The sequence below is a fragment of the Euprymna scolopes genome, chromosome 1 (genome assembly GCF_053919585.1).
Source record: "Euprymna scolopes isolate OS-2025 chromosome 1, ASM5391958v1, whole genome shotgun sequence".
Taxonomy (NCBI): Eukaryota; Metazoa; Mollusca; class Cephalopoda; order Sepiida; family Sepiolidae; genus Euprymna; species Euprymna scolopes.
The window spans coordinates 54,267,343-54,290,764 of record NC_136482.1 but is presented as its reverse complement, the minus strand read 5'-3'; the positions used below and the strand labels follow the sequence as shown (position 1 = coordinate 54,290,764).

Here is a 23,422-nt window from a genome sequence, read left to right as displayed (position 1 = left end):
TAAAATACAAAATTAGTGAGAAATGTATCTAAATTAGTTCGCTTTGTTTATGATAAATTGATGAAATATTATAACATTTTGCTGAGAATCAACAGAATAAATGGCTTTGTACGCCCTGTTTGTCGCAAAAAGTTCTCAGTCCACAAAACATTAATGAGATCGGTAAACTACACTAAAGACCGCGTAAAGACCAGAAACCCGTTCTACAACAAGCGAAATCCCTATAAATTCTCTAGGATGCATCCACCGAAAGCAGTCATAGGATTCACCGCTCAAAAACAAGCAGACCTGTTGTAAGTTTCCTATTTATTCCCTTTCGTAATTTTTTTTAGTGTGTTTTACATAATAATATTTCACACAACTTTTTTCCTTAATCTAATACTGGTTCATTCGTAAACATGCTGACATATACAATATTAACACTAATGACATATTGTATTGTCCTCTATAAATAATACCGTATTAAATCAAGCAATAATTATGAAAAGTTCATCCCATCCCAATTTAAACTATGTTTTACATTTGAAATACATGCGTGTTGTTGCATATATCAATTTGTATTCATACCTTCGTGCACGCATTTTACACTATTTATTAATCATTTTTTCAATATAATTCATGTAAACTAGTATGGTTTTATATTATAGCCAGTTTATCTTCGATTCTCATACTGGCAATATATTATATTTTTCTAGCAATCTACTAAATTCTACCATATTGCATAAAAAATGAAACGATGCCCTTTCTGTGAACTTTAGATCAAGCAAAGTGTACATTATTTTCGCTAGCCATATACGACCAATTTATGCCTGCATTGTTAAATAATAAATACTAATGTTCTATTGCTTAATATATATATATATATATATATATATATATATGCTGTTTGAAATTACATTTTAATTAGTTATAAGTAGAGAAGGTGAAGGGAATTGTATTCTTATTTTCAGAAGTCCTCATACTATTACTCCTAACACCAGGACAACTTTAATAACAGATAGTCTTTGGATATTCAATGACGATTGTAAAAAACAGAATTTTTTTAAAAATTAAGAAAAAAGAGAAGAGAAAAAAGTACATACATCCCCATATTTTCTATTTGAGCTATATTCAAGTTCAAACAAGGGGATACATACATAGAAACAATTAGAGAGAGAAAATGTATAGCTGTTATATTTATACAGTTTATAGCATCGCCTTCTTATTGCCAAAGTGCTATAATTGGTTACTGTGCTGCAATTACATATATATGTTCTGGGTTCAAACATCATCAAGGCATTAGCATTTAAAATTAGATTTTGTAAACAAGATCTTAGCTATAAATAAAGCGTGAGGTCACAACTACTGTTCAAAAATCGGGCTTTCACACAAAATGCAGTTGCGTGTCATATCTACCAGTACGCTCCGAAGGGCTTGATTAGTAGTTACTATCGGGGACTAGGGTAAGTAACACAGGAAAAACGGATGATAAAGATTAAGGTCAGGTTTTAGATAGAATAGAGGTTTACCTCTTGCAGTTGTACATATATATCGTGCTAAGGATAACTACTACTTAACGCATGGTCCTTGATTAATACTCCAATACCCTATCAAAGTAAAGCTTGAAGTAAATGTATATAAGCGGTTACTACTTGACCCCAGCCTTTCCAAATTGTTCATACTTGGAAAAAAGTTATGAACATTATCTGACATTTAACGCGTTTAAAAGGCTTAATATTATCTTTAATGACAGCTTATTATTTTGTTTTATGCATCACGATGAAGAAGATATTATACTCAATAAATAAATCGAAAATGGCTTCATTTGAAAAACATTCATGTCCACTAGATAGAAAATAATTTATAATATTCTTCATAAAAACATGGCATATTGGAGCAAATACGATGTGTAACATTTTCGATTAAAGGTTTGCATTTTATTTTTCTTTATTTTACATGGCGTTATAAGACTGTATAATTTCGTTAGACTATGATTATTATTAGCGAGAGAACATGAACGCATCTTAGTAGTTAAATGAAGTATTCTATACTTTAGTACTTAATATTAATTTTTGCTTAGACTAATCAACATGTTTTAGTTCAAGGCTTACGTTATCCATTGTAAATAAGTAATTAAATTCCTTATAACTCCTTGACACTAACCGTCCATATAGTCACTATCTGTGCGTCAATGACTACAGCTATCCAATGAAATTAAACTTGACATCAGATTCTATATGCCGTTATAGTATCCATACAATTTCTAGGCTTCAAATTCTTTATAATAGGCTTTCTGTTTAAAATATATAAAATCATATTTACTTACGTAAACGTTAGCTTGCATTTAACTGTGTCAGTATATTGACTAAATGGTTACTGTCTTGTGCATGTTAGAAGGTTACATTTTAAAACATGTAATGTGTTTTGCAATTCGCATTAATAATACGGCAATCATGTTTTATTGAATCCTGTACAAAACCCGTAACACACACACACACACAAACGCACACACATATATATATACATATATATATACATATATATACATATATATATATATTAGTTTCGTATATGCAAACGTGTAATTATAATTATTGATGTTATTTTCATAGATATGGATACATTAATAATAATTAATAAATTTACTTATTATTAATCAGAACATTTTTTGCAGAATATATCTGAATTAATAGAATTTGTTAGTACAGATAGATGGGTTTAGTGACTTTATTTCTAAATTCAAAATGGCGTAATGGAAACATTATAAGGTATTTACAGCTTCTCTTCCAATTTTCCAATTTAATCATCTCAAAACGTACCTTATTTCCTTTTGATGGATTGATTGTTGCAATTTCTTCTGATGAATTCAGGGCAAAATAGATTCACTAATTGGTATAATAATTAAGTGATTGATTTTGTGCTACGCAACAGATACCGTCAAAAATTGTAAATGTCAACTGAATTAAAGGAAAAATTATAGGATGGTCAACATCATGCACTTTAAAATATAGACTATTGTCATTCATTCAATATATATATATATATATATATATATATATATATATTATATCTATAATTAATATTAAATTCGAAGATAAAATGCTTAAACGAATGAAAACATGCATTTAAATATATTAAGTAATTATTTGTACTTATTAATGTAATGTTTTATTTTAATTTACAATCTATTAACTGATCATTATTTCTTCTTCCACAGAACAGTAAATGGCTCCGACATCAATAGTACTTGCTTTTATGTCCGGTAAGATAAAGTTATATTCTTTTATGCTACATACCATCATGACTACTACTACTACTACTACTAATAATAATAATAATAATAATAATAATAATGTTAATAATAGTATATTTTTAAATAATTCTCTATGAAACAATGTTAAATATAAATAAAATATTATATCACATATAATACTACTTAAAATGAAATCAGAAATGAGCTTGTTACCTAATTCACTAAGAAACGTACAGATATTTATACACCACATATCGTGCTTTTATTTTCATAGTACTTATTTGTTTCACTCAGAAGTTTATATAATACTAGCGGGGCTACCCGGCATTGATCGGGACCGTATAAGCAATGAGAAAATTGAATTTGCTTTTGAATATATATTTGTTATTCTTGGGAGAGAGGAAATTTTAATGTCTATGTATTATTTAACCCTTCTCCTTGAGTGGTCACTTGCCTTGATAATGTGGTGATGCCTGTGTAAAAAAAAAATTATTTGCTATTTCGAGCAAAAAAATATTTTATCTACCTAGAACGGGTGTTACATGTATGAAATTTTGCTAATATATATTTATATTTTAGCAGAATATTTATATTTCCATCAATCTCCTTTAATCCCGGGCGATGACGGGGATATTGCTAGGATATTTTCTCACTTATCTCATTCAATCTTGAGCAATGCCGGATATTCTGCGGGTGTATATGTGCAGCTGTCTAATACAATACCGGGCGACGCCAAGTATTCGTTTCTGTATTTGTACTTATCTCATAAAATCCCAGGCGATGCCAGGTATTCTGTTAGTATTCATTTGCACCTGCCTTATTAAATCCCGGGCGATGCCTAGTATTCTGCTTCTATATATTTCCACCTATCTCATTCAATCCCGGGCAACGCTGGGTATCCTGCTAATAAAAATTTCCATCAATCTCATTAAATACTGTGTGACGCAAGGTATTCTGCTAGTATGTATTTCAATTAATCTCATTCAATCCCAGATATTCTGCTAGTATATATTCGCATCTATCTCATTCGATCCAAAATGCCCGTGTATTTTGCTAGCATACATTTGCATGTATCTCATTCAATCCTGAATGACTCCGGGTATTCTGTATGTAAATGTTTGGACCTATCTCGTTGAATCCCATGACTCTTCGATGGTGCCGGGAAAACTCGTCCCGGGAAAACTCGTCTCGGGAAAACTCGTCTCCGGAAAACTCGTCTCGGGAAAACTCGTCCCCTTTCGCTAGGTAGGAAAACTGGTCCCTTATTGAATAAATATCGATTGAAAACACATTTTATGATCGTTCTTGAAGGAGATATTGTTTTTTAAAAAAACTATAAATCGACAATCATTTTTTAGGATTCATTATCGCTCCCGTCTTTGTAAAATAAAGACTTTGATACATTGTCTGGCCTATGATTTCATTACACATACACTAATCAAATAACTAACATTTTATCATTTTTCAAAATTCTTAGATATGTTACTAATTTCGACAACGTATTTTTACTTGTTTAATGTTTTTTTTTTGTGTTTTTAATAAAAGCGTTTATTATGTTCATAAACAAGACCGAATATTTTTTTTATATTAATATAAAAAGAATTTACTTATATACTGTTGTTTATAAAAGGGTAAAATCGATTTTTCTACCTCGCCGACTATGTTGTTTATTTAATTTATTTGGAATCGTTTATTTGGTAAAGAAAAAAAAACAGAAAACAAACAAAAAACATGTCGGTCGAGTGTTACGGGAGAACGAGAAATAATGTCCGGTATATCACATCTTAGGGGGTCTTGATAATCGCTAAAAAATAGAAAATTAAAGAAATTACTGAGGGAGATTTGGTTTTAAAAAGAAAATAATAAATTTTAATATTTTTTAAAATATAATTTAGAGAGAGAGGGGATCATAAAACCTATATCTCCCTTCGAAAAGCAATCAACAAAAAATGAAATTAAAAAGATTCTTGATAAACGATCGCGGAGTTTTCAATAAAATTGATTAATAAATGTATTTAGTGATTACTTTCTCTCTTAATGATTGATTTTAGAATTTTGAAGTAAAAATTAAAAAAATTAAAAATGAGTTAACGAGAGATTGTTAGCACATGGCATCTCTCGCGCCAAAAAAATATTTCGTTTTTAATTTATTAGTTAATTTTTGCAAAATTTGACAGGACGACAATAAATGTTGATAATTGATAAAATTATAATTTTAAATAACGCATGAGTGCATTTGGTATGACAGAAAACAAAAACATAACAACAAAAAACTATCATAATTAAAAAACAAAACCAAAAGCATAACGAAGAATCGAATCGCTCCCTGTTTTTTAATTTTTAGGTTTTGTTTTTTTTTTTATTGTTTTTATGACTCCAAAAAACATCGTTAAAATAAGAACAAAAAAAAATTGTAATTAACTTTGTATGAACATAATAAACGCTTTAAAATAAGTTAAACCACTAAGAACTTAGCCAGTTAGGTAGAAAACGGACACTTGGAAAATCAATTTTATTTAAAAATAAAACAAGAAAACATTAAACAAGTAAAAATATTTTTAAAAAAATATTATGGGGGGGTCTATAGTTTATTTTAAAAAACAATATCTCCTTCAAGAACGATCATAAAATGTGTTTTCAATCGATATTTATTCAATTAGGGACTAGTTTTCCTACCTAGCGAAAGGGGACGAGTTTTCCCGAGACGAGTTTTCCGGAGACGAGTTTTCCCGAGACGAGTTTTCCCGAGACGAGTTTTCCTAAATTCCTCTTGGATATGTTACTAATTTCGATAATCATTTATTCTGATTTAACCAACATTATCGCCACCCCTCTTACTCAAATAATAACTGTGATACATTGTTTGGACTGTTTATTTCATTGCAAACACACCAAGCAAATAACTCATATTTCATCATTTTTCATAATTCTTGGATATGTTCCTAATTTCGACAATCATTTTTTTATGATTTAACCCACAGTATCACCGCCTCTTACTTAAATAATAACTTTAATACATTGTCTGGGCCCTATAATTACAAACACACCAATCATCCAACTCACATTTAACCATTTTTCATAATTATTGGATATGTTACTAATTACGACAATCATTCTTTATGGTTAAATCCACATTATCGCCCCCCGTCTTACAAAAATAATAACTTTGATACATTGTCTGTGCTGTTTATTTCATTACAGACACACCAATCTAATAACTCACATTTCTTCATTTTTCATAATTCTTGGATATATAACTAATTTCGACAATAATTTTTCATCATTTGACTCACATTATAGCCCCCCTCTAACTTGGATACATTGTATGGGTATTTTAGTTCATTACAAACACACCTATCAAATAACTTACATTTAATCATTTTTTGGATATGTTACTAATTTCGACAATCATTTTTCATTATTTTATCCCAATTATCGACCCCCTCTTACTAAAATAATAACTTTAATACATTGTTTGGTCTGTTTATTTCATTACAAATACACAAATACAATTAACTTACATTTGATCATTTTTCATAATCCTTGGATATGTTACTAATTTCGACAATTATTACTCATAATTCAACCCACATTATCGCCTATTTTCTGAACTGTATATTTAATTACAAATACACCAATAAAATAATTCACATTTCATCATTTTTCATAATTCTTGGATATGTTACTAATTTCGACAATCATTTTTCAGGATTCAGCTTACATTATCGCCCCCGTCTTTGTAAAATAAAGACTTTGATACATTGTCTGGCCTATGATTTCATTACACATACACTAACCAAATAACTAACATTTTATCATTTTTCAAAATTCTTAGATATGTTACTAATTTCGACAACAATTTTTCATGATTTAACCCCCTCCGCGTATTGTGCTAGCATATATTTCAATCTATTTAAATTCCGGGCAATGCTAGTTATTCTGCTAGTATATATTTCAACTTATCTCGTTCAATCCCAGGCGATGCCAGGTATTCTACTAGCATATATGTTCACCTCTCTTATTCAATCCCAGACGACGCCGGGTATTCTGATAGTAAATATTTCCTTCTATCTCATTTAATCCTGGGCGACATTGGTTGGGTATTTTGCTAGTATATATTTCTAGCAATGTCATTTAATTCCGGGCGATACTGGGTATTCTGTTAAAAATATACATTAAATAAAATAATGTCTAAAACATAAAACGTTGCAGCCATTTTCTGGACTGACTTTATATCCCTCTACTCCACTGGTTAATTGGTCTTTTGGGTAAGATCAAAGTGTAGAATCTATCTTAGAATTGAAGCGATCTCATCTTTCGCACCTCTCCCCACAAATAGCTGCTAAGAGGTCATAATTTAAAAAATGGTGTGTGGAAGGTCTAGATTAGAGGTGGGTAATTACGGCCCGGGAGCCGCATGCGGCCCGCCAAAGGAATTTATGCGGCCCTCCAAGTACTGAATATTGAATTGTGGTTTTCTCATAGCTGTGTGGACTGCCGGACACAAGTACGGACAGATCTTTGCAAAAAATGAAAATTTGGAGATGAAAAAATACGTTCGTTAACAATCTAACTAAATTTCTGAAGAAAGAAAGAAAACGAAGAAACCTTACGAATTACACATTTAAAAAAATGACTGTTTTATGGGGACTGGTAAGTTTACACTTGGTTCCCAGCCAGACTGCCAGGCGTGGCTTTATTGGATCCTTTCTGATTTGCCGTGCCCGAAACTTTTGCCTGGCCGAAAACAGGCAATAAATTATTTTGATATACTAAAAATATTGTGGGGACCATAAAATCTGGCCCTTGTAGTCTGGGTTCCAGCCGACTGACCGGTCAAGTCTTAGCGAACTCTCTCTCCCATCTCTGTTACTCCTAAAAGACACTAAAATTTTCATATGATATTTAGAATTTCCAAAGAAAGGACATCTTATAAATTCATTGCCAAGCATTTTAGTAAGTTAAAATATTGACTAATTATTTTGTTTACATCTGTAATCATGCTAATTTATTACAAAAATTTAAATTTAAATTCCCATTATGTAATTTCGTAAGTCAAACTTTTTAGAATATCTATAAGAGGGTTTTATGCAAATTCAAGCAAAATATTTTTAAAAATGTAATTAATATTGATCCGTGTTGTCAAATATCTACTTGTTCAAAATATCTTGATTGAAATAATATCTAAAATTTAAAATTTTACAGGACGCCTACATATATATATATATATATATATATATATATATATATATATATATATATATATATATATACATATATATATATATTAATCAATCTTGTACATTTATTACTGATTAAAATAAATTAACTGATTTATAAAATATGTATTAAAACACACTTTTAATCTTGTTTTCCATTTTTCTATAAATGACCAAAAATTAATTCAATATATGCAAAAAGTCTATAAAATGTAACATTTTGTGGGTGTTTAAAAAATTGGAAAAATGTGTGAATACCAATCAAATCTTCGATTGGTTTCATGCGGTTTCTAATTTTAATTTTTTTGTTATGTTTTCGATAACTATATTTTCAAGTACTCATTTTACTTCTTTTTTTAATATTTTCGTAAATTGTATCAACATTATGGTAAATACGAATAAGCACGCTATGTTTGTCGGTTGTCACAAAAATGGAACGGAACTTCTAATTTCGTTCTGGTTTACTGATTTTTTGTTAAAAACTAAATATGCGTGAAATAAGTCAATTTTAATAGAAAAAACAAATTCAGCGAAAAAATAATTTATCGAAAAAAAATATATGAAAAAACAAATAATTTAAAATAAATTTATTAATTCTATTGTTTCATGTTAATACCAATCAAAAATGGCTTCATTTCCCGTTAATTTAACAAATATCAACGATTTAAAATACATTTATAAATTCCATTTTCATGTTAATAACAATAAAAAAATATTATTCCCGTTAAAATTGAAAACAAATTTTATTTTTTCGTTTAAAAAATGGGGTTTGTATTACTGTACACATAGATTCGAAAAAGTTGTCAAAAACAAATATATAACAAATAAATGTTATCAAAGGCAAGGTAAGTTACTTTTCTACCTAACTGGATATTCTTTTAGTATTTTTATTTAATATAACATGTTTATTCATCTCGAAAAACATACAGTGTTTACCGATGTATTGGAAAATTAAAAATGGCACCCGACTCTCTCTTTGACACCGTGGGTTTTTAACAGTATTTTGTTTAATTTTTTATTTTTAACTCCTTTTCCTAAACTTACGAGCTGTTACACAAGCATTATCAGACAAATACAGTTTCCACTTGATGGATCTAAAAGAGGAATTTATCAGAAGATTTGCTGATTTCAAGGCAATTGAAGGACAGTTTGATTTGCTCAGCTCACCTTTTGCATGTGACATTGAAACAGCTGCCGAAGAACTACAGGTAGATTTTATTGATTTGCAAGCCGACAGCTCTTTAAAAAGGCTCTTTGAAAATAAACCACTCGTCGAATTTTATGCATCTCTGCACCCAGAAAAGTTTAAAAATATGAAAAATTTTCCAAGGAAGATGTTTGTATTATTTGCTTCAACTTACATATGTGAGCAGACTTTTTCCATATTGAAAATTAACAAGTCAAAGAACAGATCACTTCTCACAGATTTAAATCTTCAATCAGTGTTAAGAATCAGTACAAGCAACTTGACACGGTGTTTTTTTTTATTGTCGTTCAATTCGTGAGGCAACCATTTATCAAGTTTTTTTTTTTCTTTCCACTCTCTCCCAAGTAGTTGGAAATCGTCGCGTACGTTACGTCTATTTCAGAAGTAAGTTCTCGCACACTTGTGCGTAGATTGACTTCAAGGCTCGGTTGATCGTTATCAACTTCCGATGACCGACCATTACGCTCATTGCCACCAGGAAATTCTTTAAATCACGATTGTACTATGCGTTCCGTAGTGGTTCCTGGGGTAAACGCTTCGTTGATATCGCGAGCTGTTTCAGTAGCTTTTCGGTCCAGGTTGAATTAAAATAAGAAAATTGTATGAATGGCTTTGTTTTCATCTTGTATTCAACGTTCTGAAAAGACGACAGAATTATTTTAAAACGATTCTTATGTAGATAGAACGAAAAACTCTCCGTGAAATGATATATAAAGTAAAAGTAATATAAGGAAAACTTTTTTAAAAAATACATCATTCGAAATCAAAATGAAAAATTCTGAAAAGAACTTTCTTCTCTACCTACTAGTTGGTGTCATAAAATTTGTATTCTTTATATTAACATACATATAGTAATTAAAACATAAACAATAGATATGAACATTTACGCATGTGTATATATCTATACATATTTTATCTATATTTTATCTATAGTTACTATTCTTTCCTTTAAGCCCACTTTGGGTTTAATGATAATCGTTTGACTGATTCTTTATTAATTTTAAGAATCTATACGGTTATGAACCAGTTATTTTATTCAATTTTCTTCGATTTTATCCAGGATTTCTCTCAGGTTTCTATATTCCCTTATCAAGATAAATTTCTCTGGCTGTATACACGCAATCCAATACACAATAGTAAAGATGTGCTCATATCTATACGCCATTCAGATCATGTAAAATATCGAATTTATGTACATAGTTATTGTTATTCACACACTCACACACATACATACATACATATATATATATATATATATATATATATACTAACAAAAGTACCCGTCGTTGACTGGGTTCAAAAACAGCATACAGAAAATGGACTCTGATTTATGAAAGTATGATAGGTTATGAAAAGAAGAGTTGTAAAGAGATAGCTACGAATTTGTGGGGTATCAAAACCAAAGCAAAATATGATGAAAGTAAAAATAAAATAGATAAACCCCTTAATTTATTATACCACACCTGTTCACACTGAAACACTTATCACAATATTCTGTGGATCTATATTAAAAAAAACTTTGTTAAACTTTGTGGCAGATTTCCATTCTATAGAGGTTAGGCGCGAACGAACACCCCATAATTTTATTATACCATATTTCTTCAAACTGAAACATAATTATCAAAGTATACTTACGCAGATAGATATGAAAAGTCTTTATTAAAGTGTGTGCCTATTTCCATTCTATGGAGGTCAGGCGCAAATGCAGACCCCACAATTTTATTATACCATCGCTATTTAAGTTAAAACATACTTATCAAAGTATTATTATGTACACCTATATCAAAAACACTTGGAAACGTTTTTTAATTTTTTAATTTTTTATTTTCATACTTTGTGGACCAGGCGCGTACGCAGACCACACAATTTTAATGAATCATCATTATGTCAGATCAAACATACGCATTCCTGTGTCTCGATACATCATCTATCATTATATGTGATCAGTTTTCTATAATAGTCAACCATATAGGAGCCTATTCGTGACCAGACACACACAGATACGTTCAACTTTATATTATAGATATATATATATATGCAAGTCAATTGTACTTTCGTTGAGAAACAATTATAATATATTTTAATTTAATTTAAATTTCAGATATAAATCAGCTTTTCTTAACATGTTATAGATTTTCTTAACATGTTATAACCAAAATGAATTATTCAGCGTACTGTACATTTGGTATGTTTTGCCAACCTACTCATTTATTTCTGTTTCTATTTCAGTAATTGGACTCGCCTCTGCTTCAGGTAAATACAATTTTGTCACCATTTTTGAAACGTAATTGCAAGTTTTCCTCATATATTCTTCCAATTTAAAATTTACTGACTGTAAATGTACTATTCATGCTCTCACTGGAAATGTCTTTGCAAATCAGGAACTAATGTTTTAGTTGAAAGAAGTATCAAATTTAAGAAAATATTTTCTAAACAATAAATGAGAAATATGATGAAACATATACGTTACTACTCCCTTTTTAATTAGACAGTAAAAGAAGCTGCACGTTTTCGTAAATAATAAAATGCATATATATATATATATATATATATATATATATATATATATATATATATATATGCATTTTTTAATATATTGTTTTTAATATTTTTTTCGAATATATTTTTCTCTTCTGTTTTCGCTGTTTTACCTCTATAATATCGCGCACTTATGTGTTTTTTTAGCGTGAATTTTTTTTTCAATTGATTCTTATCGGAGATGACCTAGTTTTTGAGTGCTTATTTACATTTTATGTTATACTAAAGTATTTGTTCATATATATGTTTATTTATTAATTATTATTATAATTATGACAACCATTTTGTTATTGTTAATGTTGTTAACCATTTTGTTATTGTTAATGTTGTTATTCGAAGCAGTAGCAGTTCTTTTTTTTTCGTTACGTTAAGGTAAAGTGTATTTTGTTTATACATACGCTTACCATTTCATTCTTCCAGTTTAATAACTTTTGAGGTTTAAGTATAACATAATATGCATATAATAAATTAAATTAAAACCAATCCAACTACATTCACAAAGAAATGAAAAATCTTCGCTAAAGCAACAAAGTAAGAGGCCTGCTCGCCCTCATTGACTGTAATAAATGGAGTTGTAAATATATATTTATATATCTGCTATTATAATATATATATTTATTTATCTATCTACTATTATATAAGGGGCAGTTTTTGTGTTTGTCTGTGCGTATGTGAGATCGTTTGCTATGGACTCGAGAACGGCCGGGACAATTTTTATGAAATTTCACACGAATGTACCATATATGTGGCAATAATCTTCGATAAGTTTCATACCGGAATGTAGAGATTATCGATAATCAAAATCATTTGGTGAAAGAAAAGACATGCGCTTTTGATCAAAGTTAACATCTTACACAGCCTAACATCACAAGTGCATTTGAGAAAGTTATTACCACACAAGCCGGACGGGTCGATATATAAAATTAATTCCTTGATAGGACAGTGACGCGTTCGAAATGCATGTTTCTGTTTAAGGTATAATTACACCAGTGTACTTGACAATTTTATTTTAACATTTAATTTAAGCCATTATCATCGTGCACCCAGTAAAACAAACAGTAGGCTCTTTTGAGATGGCAAGTCTTGTTATAAATGAGTGCTTCTGTTTAGAGCACAATTGACGCATGATACTTGACTTTTGCATTTTAAACTTTAATTCGAACCATTATATATAACAAATAATTTTATTAAATCAACATTAGGTTGTCTGCGGTGCAATGTAGACAACACTTTAGGAGGCATGTGAAGCTTACTCCTGGTGCACCTAGATTGGTTCGAAACTAGAGCAAACAATCAAGCTATTTGATTGAAAAATGGAAGATTTTACCGATCTCGATGACAATAAAAATATGGGGCTACGAAACATTCCTTGATTATCATTGAATCCCGGGCACCGTCCATTCTCTCTGCTAGTATATGAATATATTTATATTCCTTTATACTAATATATATATATATATATATATATATATTGTCATCCACATACAGTACTGTTTCTTTGTATCACAACTCATCAGTGCGGCTTGAGAAACACCTTTCCCCAACCGTGAATTTAACCTACAACCGTCGCATTGACAGTCTGCAGCTCTCACCATTCGTCTACGAATCAGTTCCGTAAATATTTCTCCTAAAGTGTGTATTAAATCCACACCCTCCCGTCGCAAAGTGCTCGAACTATCAGCTTGTTTACAAACAAATTAATAGTGGGCTTCGCTTAATCGCTTTAAATACTCGTCGGGTGAAAATATATTACAAAGTGCTCAACCCATGTTTGATCTGGCTTTAATTGTCATCCATATATATATATATATATATATATATATATATATATATATATATATATATATATATATATATATATATATATATATATGCGTGTGTGGTGCGTATTGTACATTATGTATAAATTTTTTATTTATATTTGCATACATTCACAGACATACTATATATATATATACGTGTGTGTGTGTGTATGTATGTATGTATGTATGTATGTATGTATGTATGTATGTATGTATGTATACACAGTGGCAGCAAGAAGAAAGTCTGTACTTGTCATTTTTTCAAAAATCGCAGATTTAAGCTAAATTGAATGTAACTGTTTAAACTACAGTTACTTCATTGTATCTTGGTGTTCACGTCAATTAAAAAAAAAACTTCAAATTAAGAAGACAAAAGGAAACTCCGCACAATGGAAAATTGTTATTTAAATGTAACTTTACAGCATTAAAGCAACAAAATACTGCAGGAACACAATGGATTAGTTAATATTTAGTAGCATAGCCCTTTGGCAATTCCACAGCCTGCAATTATTTGGGCATTCCTTTAATCAGTCTGCGACAATACTCCGGTAAAATGTCATTCCTTTAATTTTTGTTCAAAGTTCTTCCAGATTTGAAATGTTATCATTGTGTAACTGTTGCTTGATATAATTCCATAGTTCTTGATAGGATTGAGATCTCGAGATTGTGCAGACCAATCCAAACATTGAATATCATGCTCTTCAAGAATTTTTTGACATTGCCAGCTGTGTGAATGGGAGTATTATTTTGCATAAAGATAGGATTATCATCTAAATACAAGTCAAAGTGAGGTAGAAAATGCTCATTCAATATATTAATGTACTTGGTCGAATTAATTCGCCCTTGCAAGCGAACTATAGGTCCTGGACAATTGGCGCTAATAACGCCCCACACTAAAACTGAACTTTCACCTTACAGCGTTGAAACGGCACCTAGGATTAAATTCTTAGTCCTTGTTTCGACAGGCCTACTGCCTGTCATCAGTGTCTAGTCAACTGAACTTGCTTTTATCGCTAAAATCATTTTCGATAAATATGGAGTCATGATCTTCATTGCGAAGTCCAAATGGGGCTGTCTGTTCTTTACAGAAATCATTGGCTTGCGTCTTGCAACACAACCTTGCAAATTAAATTTCATTCAATCAGTTCTTAACTGTAGAATGAAAGCATTTTTACTAGATTACACTGTTGTTGGATTTGGGGAGCCGTTTTAAATCTGTTTCTGAATCTACAGACCTTAATAGCATTGTTTTCCCCGTAAGAAGTAACTCCGGACGACCAGATTTAGAAGCATCACGAATACTGCCGGTGTTTTGGTGCTTTTGCACAGTCGTTCATACCGTTTTCTCATCACATTTCAATCTGCAGCCAATTTCTCGATTGGATAAACCAGAAAGGTGGAGATTGATGAGCTCCCGATGATCACTAAGATAAAGCCGAAGCATATGGACTAAATGTTACGTTGTATAACGTGGAACAACAATTACAATTAGAGATACTTTGTTGCCTAAAAGATAGATATTTTAAGTTGGTTTTAAGCTCATTTGTTGCTGCACAGTTTATTTTGCCTTCTCGATTTGAAATTATTTTTAAATAGATGTAAACACCAAGATACGTCAATTAAAACTCAAACATGAACAGGTAAAATTATAGAGGAATAAAAGGCGAATCAAATAAGATACAGGTTGTTTATATATATATATATATATATATATATATATATATATATATATATATATATATACATATATATAATCTATATATATATATATATATATATATATATATATATATATATATAGAGAGAGAGAGAGAGAGAGAGAGAAATGAAAAGGAAAAAACCGTGTTATGTGTTTAGCAACGTTTCGTCTTTACGTCGAAACTTCCTCTGGATGAATAAGATTAAGAAACAAAAACACCAGTACACATACACATCTGCTCTTTGTTTATATAAAAATATGTGCATTTCTTTCGATGTTATTCCTGTCAATACGTTATAAGATACGTTGTATTAGAGCAAAAAACATTAATTTAAAGACTATCCGAGCATCAACGATAATGCTACTAATATTTTATTGATGCAGGGTTTTTTGGTGATCACGATAATTTTGGACACGGCGGTTTCGGAGGTTTATACGGATATGGAGGAGGTTTCGGTACATTATCCCATGGAGGTGGATACGGTGGATGGGGATATCCAGGTATATATGGCGGCGCACATGTTTCTACTTCCCCGGTAAGATACCATGGATATACTGTTGGTAGTCCTCACGTGCAGTCATTCGGTGTCCATTATCCCACACATCATCATGACAGTTTGAATTACGGTGGATATCTCCCGACTGTTGGTCATTCTTTCCAAACGTTTGGTCATGGATTTGGTGGATATGGTGGATTTGGTGGATATGGTGGAGTTGGTGGATATGGTGGATTTGGTCATGGATTCGATTTAGGACATTTCGGTCATTACTAAAATATAAAGTAAGCGTTTTCCCTCAATAGAATCGAAAACACCGTATTGTTAGCATATATTAAACGCGATAATTATATAGAAAATGCAAGTTAACAACACAGCGATGTTAAATATTGCAAATAAATAAATCTCGACGATTTTTTTACCGTTTAATACGTTTTTTTTCAAGAGCCAGCATATTCATTTCTATGTAAATAAAAAAATTATATATATATATATATATATATATATATATATACACATACATACATACATACATAATTTCTTTATTTGCATGGATATGAATATGCTGATCTTTCCCCATCTCTTTAATTAAATAACATTCTCATACACATATATTTGTTTTTACTCTTGAAAAAGCCCGAATTAAACGGGCGAAACGTCGTCGCGTTTTAGGTCTCTCTATTTTTAATACCATATATGTTGGATGTTCAATCTTTTTAATAATCAAATAAATAAATGCCTATGTATCTTCTCTAAGGCTCAATTTATATATTTTTATCATAATATATTTTGTTTTTTATTGCAACCGTTTCCATATTTTGCGCAATCCTTCGTACAGTTTTTATGTTCTTTTTATGATTTTCATAAGGACCGTATGTATATATATATATACATGTATATATATATATATATATATATATATATATATATATATATATATATATATATATAAAGGAGATATGAACAATTACTGAATTATATGAAAAATTACTGAATTATATTAACCCAGTATAATTCGGAATACTACAAATTGCTATATATATATATATATATATATATATATATATATATATATATATATATACATATATATATATAGCGCCCTGAACTTTATCGAGAACATTGATCGAGCCAGATTTGATTGTATCCTTTAACCATATATTACTAAATATCTTCTGATATTTTATATTTATTTTTTATTTTTCTTTATATTTATTATTTACAATTGCATCCAACATGCCATTAGATGATAAATATTCAATCAACATTATGTAGAATTCATTATTAATATAATTTTTAATAATAGCCTATCATTATATAAGTGGCTTTTTTAGTAATTATATATTTTTGTTGATTTTTGTTGATTATATTGTTGAAATTAATTGCGATATTATCAATAATAAGAGGACATCAATTGTATATATCAGCAATCAGTATGAGAACAAAACTGATTAAAGTTAAACTGATCAAATAAATCACTTTTTCATTAATGATGATATCTACAATGGTCCAGAAATATTCCAGCGTCGAACTAAACATTGATTATAATACTATTCAGCTACGCATCAATTTTAATCATAAAAAAAAAAACACTTAACTTAAATAAAATAAATTTTTCTTATAAAATGCTGATATATTCAGTACCTATTTTAAGTAGAATTTTTAAATGGTCCGTTTTATAGCTATTATTAAGGACCTCTATTTGATAATTTCATACTCAGATATGTGCTATAACTTTTGCTTAAGTGTTAACAACAGATTCTTACTCTATGCTAAGGAAAACTATTCAGCTAACTACAAATATCATACAAACAAAAAACTCCTATAATCTGTTGTCTTTATTAAACTTATTTTAATTATACGTTCTTACGATGGTAATTCAAAATGTAAAGCTTTCTATTGTTTTGATTTTTAACCTAAAAAGTTAAAGAGTTACATAGATATGAGTAGTACCGTTAAAACGAGCAATGTTTTATGAGAATTAATTTTTCTACATCATCATCACTATCCACAATTCACTTGCCAGCGATTAACAATGGCTGTGCATGGGCGTTGTCATACTAGGATTGTTTCAAAAGTAAAGATTCTGTTTTAAACTGAAAAAGGCGAAGAACTATGAGGACATGATTATAACATTAAAACGAGTGACATTTCATGGTTCAGAATTAACGTTTCTACATATTTATCACCATTCTTATACACTTTTGCTAGGAATCCAATGATGCATCTCTGCTTATGGATTAGGGATTATGTTAGTAGAGCCTTACTCCGTCAATATCTGACACATAGACATGAAACGTTCAGGTTGTGAATGGATACGTTTAGTTATAATAACAATACAATTTGCAATTCCCATCTGATCCATTCGAGTGGAATAAAAAATAGAAAGCATTACCAATTAAAACACCCCTTGTATACATCTAGTTTTATATTTCCTAACTAGTCAATCTGACTGAAGTGACTCTTTTATAACGCAATTTGAATATATTTTACAAATAATTCTAATCTCTGTTGAACTTTCGCTAATAGGGAATTAACTTCGTGTTAATTTGCTTGTCAACCGGTACAAAATTTTACCAAATGCGATTTTTTTCAGATAGGGAAAACGAAACGCTTAAACAAATGCATGAAATAAAATCAAAATGTTTTTGCACTGACTTTCATTATAAATAAACTTGCCATTTTATTTAATTTATATCATCTACAACTTGTAATTATGTAATTTTAACAAAAAAAAACATGCTTAGTGCAAACGTAGAATGAGTTTTCCACTTTTATTGCAAGTATTACCGAGAACAAATAAATTTTACACTCTAAATAATGACAAAGGCGCCGAAACGGACGGCAGAAAACTACTTTAAATAAAAATAAAAACTTATAAGGGTTCCACTGAATAACGGTTAAGAAATATACTATTTCTTTAAAAAAATTATAAATATTTTAAAATATGAATCTACTTAAGTAAAAAAAAATCCTGTTTCCTGTAATGATATAATATAATAATGTTAATATAAAAATAATTTTAAAAAATCCTGTTTCCTGTAATGATATAATATAATAATGTTAATATAAAAATAATAAAAAAAATAGTTGTTGTTTACTTTAAATTACGCTTTTGTTATTTGTCCAGCTTTTTTACTTTGGCGATGGAAGGATAACCTGTGTTCAATATGATATAAAGTTATTTTTTTCTTAAAAAAGCATCGCAACAAAAATTTATATGGAAAAATATTGATATTAAATAATAAGAATCAATTAATTAAATCTTTTAAAAAAGACTATATATAACTTGAAGAATCAGATGAGGTCGTAAATGTGATTAGTTTATGAATATGATATCAATTTGTATATAAGAATCAAGGACTTGAAAATAATTTTGTTAAAGATAAAAAAATAGATTATCTACTTATCTGTTTGCATTATATTTGAAAAGTCGACGTGTAACTTGATTTAAGTATGCTAAATATTATTCCATACTAGCATGTGTTTTTTATAATGTTCATAGTTTCTTTTCCTATCGACATTATTTAAACGTTCATGTTATTTAATGTTTCTACTCTGACACTGTTTTGTTCTTGAACTGTTTGCGGATTAATGTATCTCTATTTGGTTGCTATTATTTGAAAAGTGTAGCACCTTGTGATTAAAAATCAGATTTTATAATTTTATCATTTTTGTTCATTCATTTTGATTATAAATGCTGCATGAATTTGGCGGCATTTGGATTTATAATATATTAATATGTCTTAGTGGGTATTTGGTTATATTAAAATAAAAATTAAACAATAACGTAATGAATTAATGCCAATGATATAAAATAATCCCACATTTCTTTCTTTTTCAGGAACAAAAACAGAAACAAAAACGGATCCGATGACGGCATTGAAGTTCAACAAGACTACGAATCATTTTTACAATAAAGCCTTTCTGATAAAAATTTAGCTTTGTTGTTTTTCTTTCATACTAATAATTATGCACTGGTTCAGGTTGTAGAATTAGAAAATATACATCAATTCAACTGATACATTTAGATCACACATTTCAAATGTTTAAAAAATATTGTATTTCCTTAAAAATCTAAAAGAGTAATAGTTTGGTAGTTATTCACATTTTCTCATGTCTTTGTTTTTTCTTATAATAGCTTGAATAAATATGTCTTTCGCTTATATATTAGATAACTCATGTCAGGTTAAATGTGGGAAGTTAAAGAAAGTAGAAGTTACATAAATAAATATCAAACATTAGCACTGTAAAATTATTATTTAACGTTTGCCTTAATTTATATATGATTTTAATTTCCCTTTTTCGCATTAATAAAAAGTTATTACATGTTGTATAAACATAACTTAACGTTTTTATATAGATAAAGAGTACTGTACTAACATAAATTATTTGCTCTTCAGTTTTAAATGAAACCATATTACATCAAATTATCATTTCCAATTTGTCTTATTTATTTTCTATTAAAATGTGTCATCAACTCACATTTTGATTATGACTAATAACAATTAACCTTAAGGATGTTTTGTTACTTACATCCATTTCAATCGAGAGATATGTGTCTACCGATTTTTATATTAATTCTAAACATTGGATTAAATGCTTAGCATCAAAGCTTTTAAAGGAAAAATTGCAAAGAAAAAGCGTAACATGTGTGTGATGGTGCAGGCTTATCAAAAACTTTAATTCTAGTAAATCAACAACTGATGGTATTCCCATAATGGTTCCCCAAAAACTTTTAACCGAAACTAGATACCATACTTACAAAGCTATTTAAACGTCGAAGTAATGAGAAATGGTTTCCAACATCTTAGGAAATTTCATCAGTTTGCCTTGCATGTAAAAATTCTGGAGATGCAGACCAATCAGTATCCTGTATGTCATGAGTAAGTGTCTAGAATCTGTGATAAATAGAGAAGTGGTCAGCCACTTTAGTAAAGATTACCTATTCAGTGACATTCAATATGATTTCTGTTCTGCTAGATCAACAGTTGATGTGCTAATTGTAATATCATACAAGATTCGTAAATCTCTTGATGGAGCTTCGTTTCTAGTACAATAGTTCTTAGCATTTCAAAGGTTTTTGATAAGGTCTACTTCACAAGATTGTCGGCTGCGGAATAGCTGGAAATGCCCTCTCAATTATTTAATCTATACTCTCTTACAGGATTATGAGAGTAGTCGTCGATGGGCAGAAATCATAAGCCCATAGTATGAACGCTGACGTCTCGCATGGTTTGAAACTGGGCCCAACTTTCTTCCTGAGCTTTATCAATGATTACCCAAAACACATTCTTAGATCATTCGTAGACATTTATGCAGGTGACACCATAATCTATGGCAACATTTCAAAGGCCGGAAATGACCAACATTTTTACTGATTTTCTCTCTTGTGATCTTAAGCACGTGGTGCAATAGGGAAAAGGGTAGCTGGGTAATTTTAATACATCTAAATTCGTACGTATCTATCTGATTATAATCACTCTGATCCCAAAAGGCTCCAGTTGAAATGAATGGTACTCGCCTCGGAAAAGCACCACCTTGAAAAGCTTCTTGGACTGACTTTTACATTTGATCTGAAATGAAGCACATACATCAAATCTCTTGCCAATATCGCTGGGAAAATGGTTGGATCATTTTACTGCTCTAGGAAATATCTGTCGATGTAATCTTCTGTCTGTATAAGAGCATTGTACATCCTAAAATGGTGTATTGTTCCCTCATCTGGGATGGGGCTGCTTGATTTTGACCTATCCTGCATTGATTGAGTTCAAAGCCGGCTTCGAAACCTAGTAGGTGATGTCTTTTTCTCTTCCCTGCAGCTTCTTTCAAACAGAAGTTCTAGTTTCTGCGCTATCGTTATTGTCATAGCAAGTGCTTGTCTGAGCTCCGGTCTATGGTCTCCTCTTTGCCAAACTTTCCAAAAATAACATTCGACTAACTACACAATCACTATCAACAATTTCCCCTACTGTATTTGTGCTTAAATCTAAACACACAATCCACGAACAAAGCTTCTTACCTTGAACTACCCGCCTATGGAACACTGCTCCGCTGGCCTGTTTCCAAGCCGACTACAATATGGTAGGCTTCAATTCCAATGTAAACAAATTCTTGTTGAGCAATTCCCCAAAATAATCAAATTCTATTCAACTTTTACCATTACCGATTACTAAACTAGCACCTTACATCATTCATTAACCCTTATCCTTAGTGACCTTCGGGGTTGAAATGTATTCACTCTTTTGTAAAAAAAAAAATTTAAGTCTAAGATGCTTGCAAGATAATTTTGCCTCTCATTTATTTCTGTTATAAAAATAATTTTTGATAACATAACTAATTTAATTGAAAATATATAACATTGTAAAAATAATAATGATGTATCATTTAAATTAAAATATCGCTTATACATTCTTCGCATAGTATTGCATGTATTAAAAAGTGCGTCCGATTTTTAAATAAAATCATTATTCCAAATATAAATCAGTTTAGTAAATTCCCTTTTAAAAGCTTTTTCTCTCTCCAAATTTGCTATCAAACTCTAACACACTGTCACTTAGAACTGTTAATCAACGTCATTAGCAGTTGTGTCAGTGTTTATATAATACGCCGTAAATATACCATTCCAGTAACACCATTTTATTACTTGGTTTACAGTGTTTACAACTCTTGTAAATTTCTGATGTTAAAACATCTTACATTAGTAAAAAAAACATTAGAGTACAGTGTCAGTACTTTACAAGAAATAAAAACTATAATTTAGATGTAGCAAGAATCTCTTTATTATCAGTAGAAAATATAATTTAAAGGGTGAATGCATACTCCCAAATTTGCATATAATTTATTATCAATTTTCTGTAAAACACTAGACACATTCGTTTTTATTTTGTAAATTTTTCTGATGCATAAGCATATTATGTCAGCATTAATCTATGTCAATTTAATTAGCTTTATGTTTTACCTTCGCTTTGGTGTTATTTTGATGCTAGTTTAAAGAGACGTCTTTTAAATATTTATGACCACGATATTTGTGACTACTATGCATGGATTTATTTTTTTTACTTGGGGGTAAGGTTTCTCAAGGTCCGGAGTCACTGTAAGAAAAGAGTTAAGCCTACGTAGGTAGTGAGATCACATGATCACTAATGATGGAACTTATTATTTAAGAAGGCAGCTAAACAGGAACTTATTTACATTACATTTGAAAATGACCATGCTGAAGTCAAAC

At 29.9% G+C, this 23,422-nt stretch overlaps 1 protein-coding gene across 2 annotated transcripts; it reads left to right on the top strand.

The window, feature by feature from the left end:
- Positions 1-229: 229 nt before the first annotated feature.
- Positions 230-20,131, top strand: LOC145283404 (uncharacterized). Of its 2 annotated transcripts, XM_080132278.1 has the most exons (5): positions 231-293; positions 3,197-3,241; positions 11,888-11,911; positions 16,082-16,478; positions 20,039-20,131. In XM_080132278.1, exons 2-4 carry the CDS (start codon positions 3,205-3,207, stop codon positions 16,468-16,470), a joined length of 450 nt encoding a protein of 149 aa, XP_079988404.1. In that variant the 5' UTR covers positions 231-293; positions 3,197-3,204; the 3' UTR covers positions 16,471-16,478; positions 20,039-20,131. The 2 variants fall into 2 exon arrangements, with proteins under 2 accessions (XP_079988405.1, XP_079988404.1); XM_080132279.1 differs by lacking the exon at positions 20,039-20,131 and having other exon boundaries at positions 230-293; positions 16,082-16,479.
- Positions 20,132-23,422: the final 3,291 nt, after the last annotated feature.